This window comes from Lucilia sericata, unplaced genomic scaffold (genome assembly GCF_015586225.1).
Source record: "Lucilia sericata isolate MDLA Ls3-8-SP2 unplaced genomic scaffold, ASM1558622v1 Contig000107F_arrow, whole genome shotgun sequence".
NCBI classification, from domain to species: domain Eukaryota; kingdom Metazoa; phylum Arthropoda; class Insecta; order Diptera; family Calliphoridae; genus Lucilia; species Lucilia sericata.
The window spans coordinates 252,423-266,854 of NW_023994139.1; the positions used below are offsets into that span (position 1 = coordinate 252,423).

Genomic DNA, 14,432 nt, shown 5'->3' on the forward strand with positions numbered 1-14,432 from the left:
CGAAAGGCAGGTAAATAGATGCAAGGAATATGTTGCCACGACCTTGCTTCATCACCGTTGCATCCGATGTCGATAATCCTGTTGAGAGGAGAAAACATAAGTTCTTGTGACATAAGATACATGTTCTCGGGCGAGATCCTGTATCAGCGTAGAAAAGTTGGAAATTTACGTGATTTAATCCAGCAACCTTGTTACGAATCGTCCAAGGTTCCAGGATTAAAGCTATATGTATTTTACCTGTGTTGATTTTAGCCATCAGAGCGTTGGTAGCTGTCTCGCTCCGATGGAGGTTTATTTGGATAACCTCAATCATGGTCATCCATTAAACTGTCTTCCAGCGAGTTGGTGGTCACCTCCTCGCTCTTTGGATTTGACTCCTCCGGATAGCCTGAAGTGGCTATTAATGCAGTGAGTACTGTTGATGGCACTGCGGTGTCCTTATCAGGCATAGGAATAGCAATATTTTTAATAGACACATTCCCAATTCTGGAGAGCATTGCTGTTCTGTCTTCTGGCGGGTGAGTGATTTCCTCCTCGCTTTTAGGATTTGACTCCTCAACATTGCTAGTACTTGCTAATGATGCTTTGGGTACTGTCTTAGGTGTTTTAGTGTCCTTGTCGGGGCCGGTTTTGACAGCCCTTTCAATCGGCGCCTTCCCAATTTTGGAAAGGGCAACTACACTTTCTTCTGGCGAGTTAATGGTAAATTCCTCGATTTTAGGATTTGACTCCTCAACGTTATCAGTAGTGGATACTGTGGTCTTAGGTTTTTTAGTGTCCTTTTCGAGGCTTGTTGTAACAGCCCTTCTAATCGGCACCTTCCCAATTTTGAATATGACAGATTTAGAGGCGAAGTAAGCCCTACCTTTATTCTTGGCAAGACTAGCCATGGATTTCTGGTCGATACCTATTACAAATAAAGTTCCCTCAGGTTCTTCTTTCCTGTAAAAGACATCCCATTTTTCCACGGCCAGCTCAGCATTTTGACCTCCAAGAATTTCCAGTATACGTTCATTAGCCAGTTTACTGCCCCATCCTTTTATGTAGACAGTGGACTTTAGGAGCACCGGAAGCTCGCTCTTCTTTGCCAGTCCCAGCCTAGCGCCGTCCCAAGGAGGAGGGATACTTTCCACCAAGTTCTTTAGGGTGCTAACACATTGGTGAGATGCCAACCTCATCAACATCACGCCCATGCTGAACTCGCAGCTCTCGCTCTCTATTGGTTGTTTGCCCTTTGAAGCGATTGCATGGTCCACTATCTTATTGTTGACCAGGTCTTCTATTTTACTCTGTTGGTCTATTGGAATTTTGCCTGTCGGATTACCGGCATCGTAAACTGCATAGCAGAGATCGTCCCGGTGCCTACTTCTGGCAACTTTGGCGTAAGATGGCGGCTCTTTTCCTTTTCCTCCGTCTAGCTTCTTCTTCCTCGTTTTTCGGGGCTTCTTTTGAGATTCCCTTACCTTCGAGGTTGATTTCGCCGACGTGTTCGTCTTCGGAATATCTGGCTTGGCGTTGTCACCCTTACTCGCAGGATTCTCACTTGAGATTCCTTTGAGTGAAGTATGGCTTGGCTTCGACTGTGTATTAGAAGACGGGGAGCTCTTTTTCTTCTTAGGTTTATTCTCAGTTGTCAACTCCTCGGGAGACCTGATCCTTTTTGCCTCAGATCTTGTGAGAGAGTCCGATTTTTCCTTTGGAGTGTCGTGGGATTGTCTAACTATGATTTCCTGAAGCATCTTTTTCAACTTCCTCCTCTGTGCTCCAGAAAGTCTTTTCTTAGTAAAAGGTAGTTTAGCTATGCTATCACTCACCTCTTTCACCATTTGCTCTACTTCATCCTTTTTGGGATTTGCTATAATGGTATTATTATTATTATCATCTGAGGATTCAGAGTCGGAACCCTCACCTATATTTAAAGGCTGAGGTAGCTTAGAGCTCTCTCCGAGTACATCCTTCTCTTTCACCCCTATATTTTTGCCAGCGGCATGCTGTACACTTGACGCATTGTCCGCCACGGAGGCCAAGGTACCCACCTCCGTAGTAGTATTCTGCTCACGATTGCAGGATGACGACGACACGTGACTCGCGAGTAGATCAACACTTGCCGCCGGTACTGGGTTATTTAGGCCCTGCACCGTAACTTTTATCTTTTTATTTTTATTTTCCATATTTGTTTTTTTTTCCAGTTTTTTGGTCCGCGGGGAATATAATATTCCCAGGTGGTGGACAATCTGCCCTCCCTCAGCTTAAGTGAAATTAAAGCTGGGAGAGGACAGATGGTCCATCACCACCCCATATCCGCCCCCCGGGGACGCGCTCGGTAGGAAAAATCTGGAAAACTCCCCCGAGTGAGTTCCATTAACATTAGTGAATGAATAAACCTAAATTATAGATTTCTATAAAAAAAAAGGAAATTGATAATCATTTCGGTTACGTCCATTTTGCAAAAAGGGCTCGATATGTATTTGAGTTCCATTAACATTAGTGAATGATTATATTTTCGACTATCCTGTTAGTGGAAAAAAAAATTTGCACTAAGCTGTAAAAAGAGGTTTTTCACTACAGTAATTTTCGCTTATAGTCCACAACTACAGTTCCACAATTTTTGTGGACTATAAGCGAATTAGGACTATAACCGAATTTCTTTTTAAGCCACTTTATGGACTATAACTGAATCCTGATATAATACACCTTTTGGACTATATACAAATTATGTACTTTCTTCAATAAAACCAATTTTTAAACAACATAAAAGTTTAATTGAAATAAAATCAAATATTATTTTAAATAAAATCAATAGTTTAAACAAAAACCTTTACATATTATTATTTAATGTAAATCAAATGCTTTAAAAGCTTATTGTAATAAAAAACAAAAAACTTAAAGTATTTAAAGGATCAGAAAGTAAAATCTAAAATATTTAAAATTTTATATGAAAAACACTAACAAAAACTGAGTAGTTTTCATACAAAATTTTAAAAATTGTTTCCTTTTCTTCTTTCTGAATTCGGGCATAAGTCTTTGGATTACTAAATCAAACACATAAATTGTCACTGCAAATAATTACAAATTTTTAACAGCGCCTAACTTCTTTTATTATTTGATAAACCCTTTCCATTTATTTCAGTAATTAATTCAGTTTGTTTTTATTAATTTATAAAATAAGAAGGTATGCGCTTTAAATTAATTTTGTAATGAACCGGTCTCTGTTTCTTATAAGAATGTGTCGTTTATATATTTAAACAATAAAAAGACATATTTTAATAGATTGACTACGTGACTTCAACTTATTGACCGTTATTCATTTACATACCAAAAAATATATTTTGTATGTGTGGATCTACATAAGCGCATTTATATAAAAAGTAAAATAGCAAAAAAAAAATAATAATGTTAAATAAAAGATGTTAATTATTATGATTAGCGGCAACAGTTCCCTCCTCCGTAAACGAGTCAGGTGGGTCGAGTTTACTATTCGAAGGGCCGCCAATATCCAATCCTGCTAACTTTGCCACTGGTCGTTGTAGAATGCTTTTTTCAGTTTTCACCGTCGCTCTTCTAACTTGGCCATCTTTCGCAATCGAAACGCCCACTACTACGCCTTTGGGCCAGCAATTCCTCGGCAGATCTGGATCCACAATAATGACTACATCGCCTACTTTTATAGCTGGTTGTTTTATAAACCATTTACTTCTTCGAGAGATTATGGGCACATACTCTTTTAGCCACCTACGCCAGAATTGATCAGCGAACTCTTGAGTCTTATACCATCGTTGTCGAAGATCCATGTTTCCATCTGCAATTGGTTTATAGCCATTTGATGAGCCAAGCAATAGGTGGTTGGGTGTAATGGCTTCATCGTCACCACATTCAATTGAAACAAACGTGAGTGGTCGACTATTGATCGTAAACTCTACCTCACATAGCGCACATTTTAAACTTTCATCGCTAAATTTCATTGTTGGGCAAATGCTATATAGAACACTCTTAATTGACTTGACTAACCTTTCCTAAGCTCCGCCCATGTGGGAAGCTGCTGGAGGGTTGAATTTCCATTTAATTTGTTCGAATTTTTTCTGGATTATGGACGAATTAACATTCTTTAGTTGACAACACAATATCTTTTCAGCGGCTTTAAAATTGGTGCCGTTATCTGAATACACTGAACTTCTGTCTAGACTGTGTGACACCTCGATGTGTATGGCACGTACTGTTAGGCAGGTGAAAATTACACCCCATCTTTTTTCATGTCTTCTGCCAACTGCAATGTTTAACGGGCCGAAATAATCCACGCCTACATAGGTAAATGGGCGTTCGAACGCAGCGAGTCTTGCTATTGGCAGCGCAGCTATTTGTGGCACTAGTGGTTTGGCGTAATTGATTTTGCACCATTGACACATTCTCCGTACTTTTCTAAACAGAACACGCAGTTTTGGAATGTAGTATTCACTTCTAATTTCATTTAGCGCTGTTTCATGATTTTGATGACGAAACATTTCGTGAAAGTGACGTACTAATAAAAATGTCACGTGAAGATAAGGGGGCAACACAATAGCGTCCCCATGATTATTGAGGTACTCAGCTCTTCCCCTGCATCTAAGAATGCCAATTTTGTCTAGGTACACATTAAGGGAGATCAACTTACTTGTTTTTCCAATAAGTTTATTGCGTATCAGACTAGATATTTCGTTACTGTATTCGTCAAGCTGTGCATATCTCATTAAAAATGCTTTTGCCTTTTCGATCATGGCACAATCGACTTTTAAATTTGTGTTTATAATTTTATCTTTTGTTAATTTATTTAGCTTGTGGCAGTACAAAAAGAAAGTAGCTACAGCACGGTACAAACGCTTCCAATTAGAAAAGTATTCAATGTTGAGTTTAGTCTTATGGACGCTTTCAATTACTAATGCGCTGCGTTTCATTTCTGTTTCATTTACCATTCCGAAGTCATCGCATTGTGGCCATTCATTAACATCGGAGCGTAAAAATTTGGGACCATCAAACCACATTTGTGTATTTGATGGAGTTGGTACTTTGGTGGCAAGGTCGGCGGGATTTTGTTTTGATGGAACCCATCTCCACTGGTTGACGTTTGTGTTCTCAAGAATCTCGCCTACACGATGCATCACAAATTGCTGAAACTTTTTTGGGTCTATTTGTAACTACCTCAAAACTGTTTTTGCATCGCTCCACCAAAATTGAGAGTTAGCATTTATTCGACTTACTTCTTGTACAGTTTTTGCAAGTCTCGTGCCAAGTAGAGCAGCTTGCAGCTCGAGCTTTGGAATTGAGAGTTGTTTAAGTGGTGCCACTTTGCTCTTGGCTGCAACTAGAGAGACAGTTATAACATTGTTTTTCGTGATGCGCAGATAACATATGGCAGCATAAGCGTTTTCGCTGGCATCTACGAAAGTATGCAGTTGGACTTCGTCTGCTGTCTGCATCGTTGGAGAGTAGCATCGAGGTATTCTTATGGACGTTATTTGTTGAATTGTGGACTTCCAACTGCACCAGCGTTTGTCTAAAGTGTCCGTAAGTTCCTCATCCCATGCTATACCAGTCCGCCATATTTCTTGAATAAGTATTTTTAGGCCTATTGTGTAGCAGGACAGATCCAAGGGGATCGAATATGGACATCAGGACTTGTAGAGTTTCGCGCTTGGTCGGTGTCAATGACTGATTTAGTATATCACGGTGTAATCTTGCAAATCTGCAAATATATCTAAATTCATCATTATTTGGGTCCCAATACAAACCTAATATTTTAGTGGTTGAGCCCCAGTCTTTCATCGATTGCTCAGATGGTGCGCTTCCATGTAACTCCTTTAAGACAACTTCTGAGATAGATGTCCAATTGTGCATCTTGAAACCACCGGCTTCATGAATTTCTCTCACGTGAATCGCCAATTCCAGCTCCTGGTTGTCGTCACATTCGCTGTCGATAAAGTCGTCAACATAATGATTTTATGTTTTTATCGGCAAATACCAGGTCTTTTTATGATGCACTTCTAGTTCTTTCGGGGTGAGTTTTTTGGCATAACCTTTTAAGACGAGATTATCAATTTGTGACTGTATAGTTGCTTTTAATAAGGGGGTTTTAAAGAACTTTTTTTGCAGGCAGTTCAGGCGATTAAGGGCGTGATTATAACTGTCTGGTAAACGTATATTTTGGTTGCGCCTCAACAAACCAACTTCATAATGGCCATCGACTTTTTTACATGTTTTTTTTTATACCCTCCACCACCATCAGTGGTGATAGAGGGTATATATAACTTTGTCATTCCGTGTGTAACACCAAGAAATATTCATCTGAGACCCAACAAAGTATATATATTCTGGGTCCTTATCAAATTCTGAGTCGATTTAGCTATGTCCGTCTGTCCGTCTGTCTGTCTGCCTAAAACACGCTCACGTTAAAACGAAGCAAAGGAAGTAAACCAAATTCACCAAAAATATTCATTGTTGTCCTAAGCAGTTTGGTATTGAAAATGAACAAAATCGGTTCACACCGGGAAGAGTTATGAATCAAAATTTAAAACAACCTCGAAAAAAATAAGCATTTTTTACACATTCTGATGTAAATTTCTCGTAAACCATGCAAGATAAATTCATGAAAATCACCATACATAAGTTTCTACACAAGATCTTGATCCCTGCTAAAAATTGTTAGCATCGGTCCAAAATTTCATATACCTCCCATACAAAAGTACATATTCCCGTAAAATGGGTTTTTTGTTAATAACTTCCGCCACAATGTCGACATCTTCACAAAACTTTGCAAATTAAAGTCTTACGTCAATAGAATTCATACAGAGAAAACACTTTTTGCATTGGTCCATAATTGGACATAGCTCCCAAACAAGGTCCCCTCCCGAAAATCACTTAAACGCGCATAACTCATTACTAAATTAAGATATCCATATAAAATTTGGTATAAGTATTGCTCATATGCATAGAAATATTACTGCGAAAGTTTTTTCCGATCGGTCCATAATTGGTCATAGTTCCCATACAAGGTCCCCTCCCGAAAATCACTTAAACGCGCATAACTCATTACTAAATTAAGATATCCATTTAAAATTTGGTACAAGTATTATTCATATGCACAGAAATATTACTGTGAAATTTTTTTCCGATTGGTCCAAAATTGGTCATAGCTCCCATACAAGGTCCCCTCCCGAAAATCACTTAAACGCGCATAACTCATTACTAAATTAAGATATCCATTTAAAATTTGGTACAAGTATTATTCATATGCACAGAAATATTACTGTGAAATTTTTTTCCGATCGGTCCAAAATTGGTCATAGCTCCCATACAAGGTCCCCTCCCGAAAATCACTTAAACACGCATAACTCATTACTAAATTAAGATATCCATATAAAATTTGGTATAAGTATTGCTCATATGCATAGAAATATTACTGTGAAAGTTGTTTCCGATCGGTCCAAAATTGGTCATAGCTCCCATATAAGGTCCCCTCCCCAAAATCACTTAAACGCGCATAACTCATTACTTAAATAAGATATCCATATCAAATTTGGTACAAGTATTGTCCATATGCATAGAAATATTACTGTGAAAGTTTTTCCGATCGGTCCATAATTGGTCATAGCTCCCCTCCCGAAAATCACTTAAACGTGCATAACTCATTACTAAATTAAGATATCCATATCAAATTTGGTACAAGTATTGTCCATATCCATAGAAATATTACTGTGAAAGTTTTTCCGATCGGTCCATAATTGGTCATAGCTCCCATACAAGGTCCCCTCCCGAAAATCACTTAAACGTGCATAACTCATTACTAAATTAAGATATCCATATACAATTTGGTACAAATATTACTCATATGCACAGAAATATTACTGTGAAATTTTTTTCCGATCGGTCCATAATTGCTCATAGCTCCCATACAAGGTCCCCTCCCGAAAATCACTTAAACGCGCATAACTCATTACTTAAATAAGATATCCATACATTTAGCACAAATATTGCTCTTATATACATAAATTACACTATAAAATTGTTTTACGTTCGGCCCATATTTGGTCATAGCTCTCATACTAGGTCTCTTCCAGAAAATCACTTAAATGCTCAATATTCATTACCAAATAATGATATGGATACAGAATTTTGAAATTTTTTCTTTATATACATAATTGGTCATAGCTCCCATACAAGGTCCTTTTACGAAAATCTGTTAAACGCACATTACTCATTACCAAGTCAAGCTATTGATACAAAATTTGGCACAAATATTAGTTTTGTATACAAAAATTCTATTTCAAGATATTTTCATGATCGGTTCATAACATTGTATGGTCCCATACAAGGTTCCCTTCAGAAAATCACTTAAACACACATTACTTATTACTGAATTACGATATAGATACAAAATTTTACTGAAACATAGCTTTTATGTTCAGAAATTTTGCTTAAAGAATTTTTTACGATCAGTCTATAATTGGTCATATCTTCCATACTAGGTCCTGCCCCTGAAAGCGCTTTAACCGTATTTAACTAGTTGCATTATCAATTTGTGGAGAACAAAATTATATATATGTATTTTGAAAATCCTTAAATCTTTCACACACATGCATACATGCAAATTTCTAAATATCGCTAAGCGCTATAAAAATATAAAGAAAATGGCGTTTGTAATGTTCAATAAATCTTGGAATTGTAATATATTTAAGCTGTTTAAATCTTGAGATTTTTCTATTTAAGATATGAGTTAACTTATTTCTACAAATGTTTGATCAATTAGAAAAGTATTAATATAAAAGTATCTGGTGGAGGGTATTTAAGATTCGGTTCAGCCGAATATAGCACTCTAACTTGTTTTAATTGCCAAAGCTTTGTTGTCGTCGTAAGAAAGCAGCTGCATTTGACGAGTTGATTCTATGTTAAACGTTTCTTTTACTATATCGTGGAGCCTTTTTTGACAGTCGCAAAAATGGACATTTATAGGGAATTAATCGGTGTCCTTCATTCTACTGCCTTGCAGGGCCCAGCCCAGCCGAGTCTTAGATGCAATTGGTTGATTCCAAGAGCCTTCTCGTATTTTAAGAGGGACGGCTAATTTCCAGTTATCGGCACCAATCAGTATTGCTGGTATAGCATTGCTATACGATTGTATTGGTAGCTTCGACAAATATGGGTATCTTCTTGAAATTTCATCGGCGTCGATAGTTTGTGGCGAAAGCCCCAAATTATTTACAGTGTGAACTGCGTTCAACTTAAATTGTTTATTGTTGGTAACACTCGATATAGTAATTGTTGCCTTTACTGAGTCGTCTTCCGTACGAGTAGTGTCGCCGGTCATCTTAAACACAGGGGTTCACTCTTGCCCTGAAGACCCAATTCTTCAAAAATACTTTTTTCTATTAGTGTCACTGCAGATTCTTCATCTAGAAATGCATAAACTTTTTTAATTTTGTTTTGAGCATGTATATTTATGTGTATTATACGAAATAGTGGTTGGGACTCATCGAAATTATTGCTGTGCGCATTCAGTACTGAATTTTGTTGGTCACTTTGTGCTGCACTTGATGTGGTGTTTTGTACGTTTACATTTTTATGCAGCAACGGATTGTGCTTATATTTACATCCATCTATCCCACATTCTTTCTTTATATTGCATTTGTGTCTATGTCTTCCCAAGCATTGTCGACATAAGTTTTTAGCTTTTACACATCCCCACTTACGATTTAACGACATGCTTTTAAAAACGTCACATTGAACTACTTTGTGGCTACCGTCATTGCATACACTGTTGCCAACTTTTTCCCCAAAAATATCGCTAAAGTCGACTGAAAAATAGCTAAATTCAAGACATTTTGAAAAATTTAGCGATAAATCGTCAAAATAATATTTATTATATGATTCTGAAAAGAAATAGCTAAAAAAACTAGCTAAATTTTTCAGATTTTTTATATTAATCTAAAAAGTCAGCGATTTATCGCTAAAATCTATATACATACGTAGGAATAGGATAGTGATACAAACACATCTTATAACAAACACATAAGAGAATCTTTTTTATGTTAAATATTTTCACTTTGGGTTAGGAAAAATGTCAAGTTGAGGTTAATTTCGATATGCGACCCTATACAGATTGCTTTAGAAATGTTTTAAGATAAATTGAATTTCGAAATGCTGGCCTTTATGGATAGATCCTTTATTTTCGGCATAAGAGTATTATTTATTTTTCCATTACAATACAATTACAAATTGTATTCTAACCTAATTTACCGAGCAGGGTTGTAGTGTATCAGACCAGGATCTCTGCTGGGAATCGAACCCACAACCCCCAGACTGACAGGCTAGCACACTACCAACTAGCCTACCGGGGCACCCAAGATTATTATTATACACTCCTTTTGTGGGAAGTTTATCTGCAATATCGATATGCGGCCCTATACGCCTTAGAAATGTTGTAAATTTTTAGGACTTTATGGATCGATCCTTTCGTCACTTATTTCCAATGTTCACTAATTTTTAGAATTATGGTAAATTTTATTATCATATCACTTATTTACTAAAAGACTAGAATAATTAAATATTCGTTTTTTAATTGAGTACAACAAAATATACCCCTTTTAAAGTTTTTCGTATAACTTTACCTGTACGCACAAATATTTGCTCCTAATTATGTTCTTCAGAACATTCAAAATACACACAGCTAAAACTCAAATAACTTACATTGAATGCATATTTTTATATACATACATATATGTAAATATCGTCATTCGTAGCAACTTTTAAGCGATATTATCAAAATATATTTATATATAAAATAAAAAATGCCTTAAAATCTAAAGAAAAATCGCTAGATTTCCCGCTAATAGCTAAATAATATTTTTCCCCGCAAAATGGGATTAAAAATCGCTAGATTTGACGAGAAAATAGCTAAATTAGCAACAGTGATTGCATACAATACATGTGGTACTTACTGCGATTTTGTTAATTTCATTACCACTGGACTCTTTACTCTCCTCATCAAAATTATGAGTATTCACTGAAGCTCCATTTTTTACAAACAACGGAGTAACGTTGCTAGCGGCTTCCGCCATATAATACAACCAATCACTAAATGATTTTATAATGGGAACACGATCATATTTGTAACACATCGCCCAGGTCAATTTATGGTTGCTTGGAAGTTTGTCGACTAGCTCTTTTACTAGTAAAGGATTGTTGAGGTGGGATTGCATCTGGCAACATTCCATCGTTGCGCATATATTACGTACACACATCGCATATTCAGGATGTGTTCAGGTCTGCCAAAACACATACGTAGTGTCCGAATGATTTCAGGCACCATTTGTGGCACTAGCAGATTGTTTTTCACCATATCGCGAGCCTTACATTTGAGAGCCGATTGCAGCCTTATCAAATTTTCAGCGTCTGTGTAACCTGCCAAGGACGTACGGTTTTCAAAGCTACTAATGAACAATGGCCAATCATCTGGATCTCCGTTAAAGGTTGGCAACTGTTTTGGAATAGACTGTCTTGCTGCTAACTGTGCTGCTGTTGGTTCTATATTTGTGACTGACGTCAAAGCTGGTCCCGAACTTGATGTAATTACTTGCCTGTGTGCTGTTGATGTTTCATTTGACTCAGATAATATTTTGTTTCCACATACTGCCGTTTCATTTGCATTTCTTCTTCAAGTTTTTGAAGTTCTAAATCTCGCTGCCTTGCAATACTGTCGAAATTTTGTGCGTTTGTAGTTGAAGGTGTTTGACTTTGCATTTGCGAAAAATTGGAGTGAAAAATTATATGGTTGAGTGAATGTGTGTGTCGTTGGATGGTAACTATTCTGCCATGTCGAGGATGGCAGGTATGACATTATCGGAGCTGAGTAAATCGTGGATAACGGTGGCATAGCATATGAAACAGGTGGTGGTGGTGTGGTTGTTATAGAAGGAGAGCGTGTAACACTTTCTGCACTTCCTAAAACGTGTACTGGCTGTGCCATATCAGTTGTAGGTGTTGACGAGTGGGTAACATGAACTGCGTGAGCTATAGATGATGCCCCTCTACAATATTCGCAACTCCAGCTTTCGTTGGCCACGTTGTTGTTTACTCCAACACATCCGTAGTGATACCATTGATCACATTCCTCACATTGTCGTCACATTGAACCATCTCATCGGTGTCTTTTTCGAAACACTTTTTACAATTATTTGCATTATTATTATGAGAATCGGTCATTTTTGCGCGTTAAGTTAACAATAATTACAAATTTACAAATTTTTAACAGCGCCTAACTTCTTTTATTATTTGATAAACACTTTCCATTTAATTCAATAATTAATTCAGTTTGTTTTTATTAATTTATAAAATAAGAAGGGATGCGCTTTAAAATAATTTTGTAATGAACCGGTCTCTGTTTCTTATAAGAATGTGTCGTTTATATATTTAAACAATAAAAAGACATATTTTAATAGATTGACTACGTGACTTCAACTTATTGACCGTTATTCATTTACATACCAAAAATCATTTTGTATGTGTGGATCTACATAAGCGCATTTATATAAAAAGTAAAATAGCAAAAAATAATAATGTTAAATAAAAGGTGTTAATGTTAAATTCATAGAGTTTAATAAGGCGGTACTCAATTAGGATTATCGGCAACATAAATTGTTGAACATTTAAAAAATTTCTGTAATCTTATACTATGTTTCCACTGGCTTAAAATCTACTAGATTTGCGAAAACCTCTTCAATGTGTTTCCACTGAGCTTACTCGTTTTTGATATTCGAATTTTCGAACAAATCCCGTAATTTTATTTTAATATAACGACAGTAATGTTTATTTCATTAAAATTTAAACATTAAAAATACAAAATTACAGCTGTAGGTAGGTAGGTTGATAGGAAGATGTATATTACAACAAATCCGAAGAAATACACCTAGGCCACTATCGGGCCTGTTGTGCGCTCCTTATCATGAAAAAAAAAAAGGGCACTGAATGAATTATTTTTCAGTGTTCATAAACTCAGTTCCCTGAACGTAATTCCTAAGAATCTTCCAATCAGTGTTAGTCAGGAATGCTATTTCCGGAATAATATCACTTCCAGTGGCAAAGAAAGTGCTCCAGAGTTTCACTGTCCTCTCCACATGCTCTATATTCGTCTGAATCCGCACGTCCAATTTTGCATAGATGTGCTCGTAATCCTGTGTGTCCACTCAGAATATGTACCATCATACTAACTTCAGACTTGCTCATTGTGAGGAGATTTTTCGTCTTGCTTTCATCAGGGTCACCCCATAGGATCTTCGTGGTTCTATCCACTGTTTCATTATTCCAAGAGGCCTTATGGGATTCTCTCACCCATATTTTTAGTTCAGCTTTTGTTGCGTCGAATGGTTTCGCGTTTGTCAGGTTAACTGCCTCGAGCTCCTTTCGCTTTAAAGCTATTACATTCGCCCTTTCGTTACCGACTACTCCCGAGTGGGCTGGTACCCATATGATGTGAACCTTACTTCTGAGAGAGATTTAGTTCTATCGCCTGATATCGCCCTAATTGCCTTCTGGCTATCGGTAAATATATTAAGCGCTGTGGGCGCCATATTTATTCTTATCCAATTTACACATTCCGTTATTGGTCGTACTTCTGCTTGGAAGCTTGTGTTATGATTTGGTAAACGGTGGTATATTTCTGTTTCTGGGTCTTCAATATAGAACCCCAGCCCCACTTTGTCCCCCAATTTAGAGCCATCCGTGTAACAACGGATTCCTACTGGTATTTGCTCTAATGTTCCGCTTGACCAATACATTCTATCTGGGATCAGCGTTTCAAAGTTTCCGACATATTCTGTGTCTGGTATACGATCAGGCACGTCCAATGATTGTGTATAACCTTCCAATGTGTCCAGTATACATTGATGACGTGTCCTATAACCGCTTTTGGCCAGTTCGCCTAAAGTAAAGAGCCGTTCCGCTGTAAGCGCCGCCTCATATCTTATATATGTTTCAATGGGTGGAATATCTAGCAACGTTCCCAGAGCCTTGGTTGAAGTAGTACACATGGCACCACTTATACCCAAGCAGCATGTACGCTGAACTCCCTGTAGTAGTTTGATATTGCACTTTTTGTCTAAAGCAGTCCACCAGATTATTGAAGCATAAGCTAGAATTGGTCTAATTACACTTTTATAAAGCAAATTTGTCATAGTAGGACTAAGACCCCATTTCATGCCTATAGTTCCCCTACATATCGCCCAGCACCGATGTGCCTTGCTGATCCTATCCTCTATGTGATTTCTCCATTTTAATTTCCGGTCGAGGATTACACCTAAGTACTTAACTTTGTCTGTCACTGGTATCTTCTTGCCCAGGAAGCAAGGTTCAGTATACGTAGAAATTTTTGTCTTTCTTGTGAAAAGACAGATTTCCGTTTTTGCTGGGTT

General features: G+C 37.2%; 1 protein-coding gene across 1 annotated transcript; it reads right to left on the bottom strand.

Moving 5' to 3' along the window:
* Nucleotides 1-8,785: 8,785 nt before the first annotated feature.
* Nucleotides 8,786-9,815, bottom strand: LOC119600203. Its single transcript, XM_037950300.1, has 2 exons — nucleotides 9,480-9,815; nucleotides 8,786-9,419 (listed from the first exon to the last, which is right to left on the bottom strand). The coding sequence occupies exon 2, from the start codon at nucleotides 9,332-9,334 to the stop codon at nucleotides 8,984-8,986; it is 351 nt and encodes a 116-aa protein (XP_037806228.1). The 5' UTR covers nucleotides 9,335-9,419; nucleotides 9,480-9,815; the 3' UTR covers nucleotides 8,786-8,983.
* Nucleotides 9,816-14,432: the final 4,617 nt, after the last annotated feature.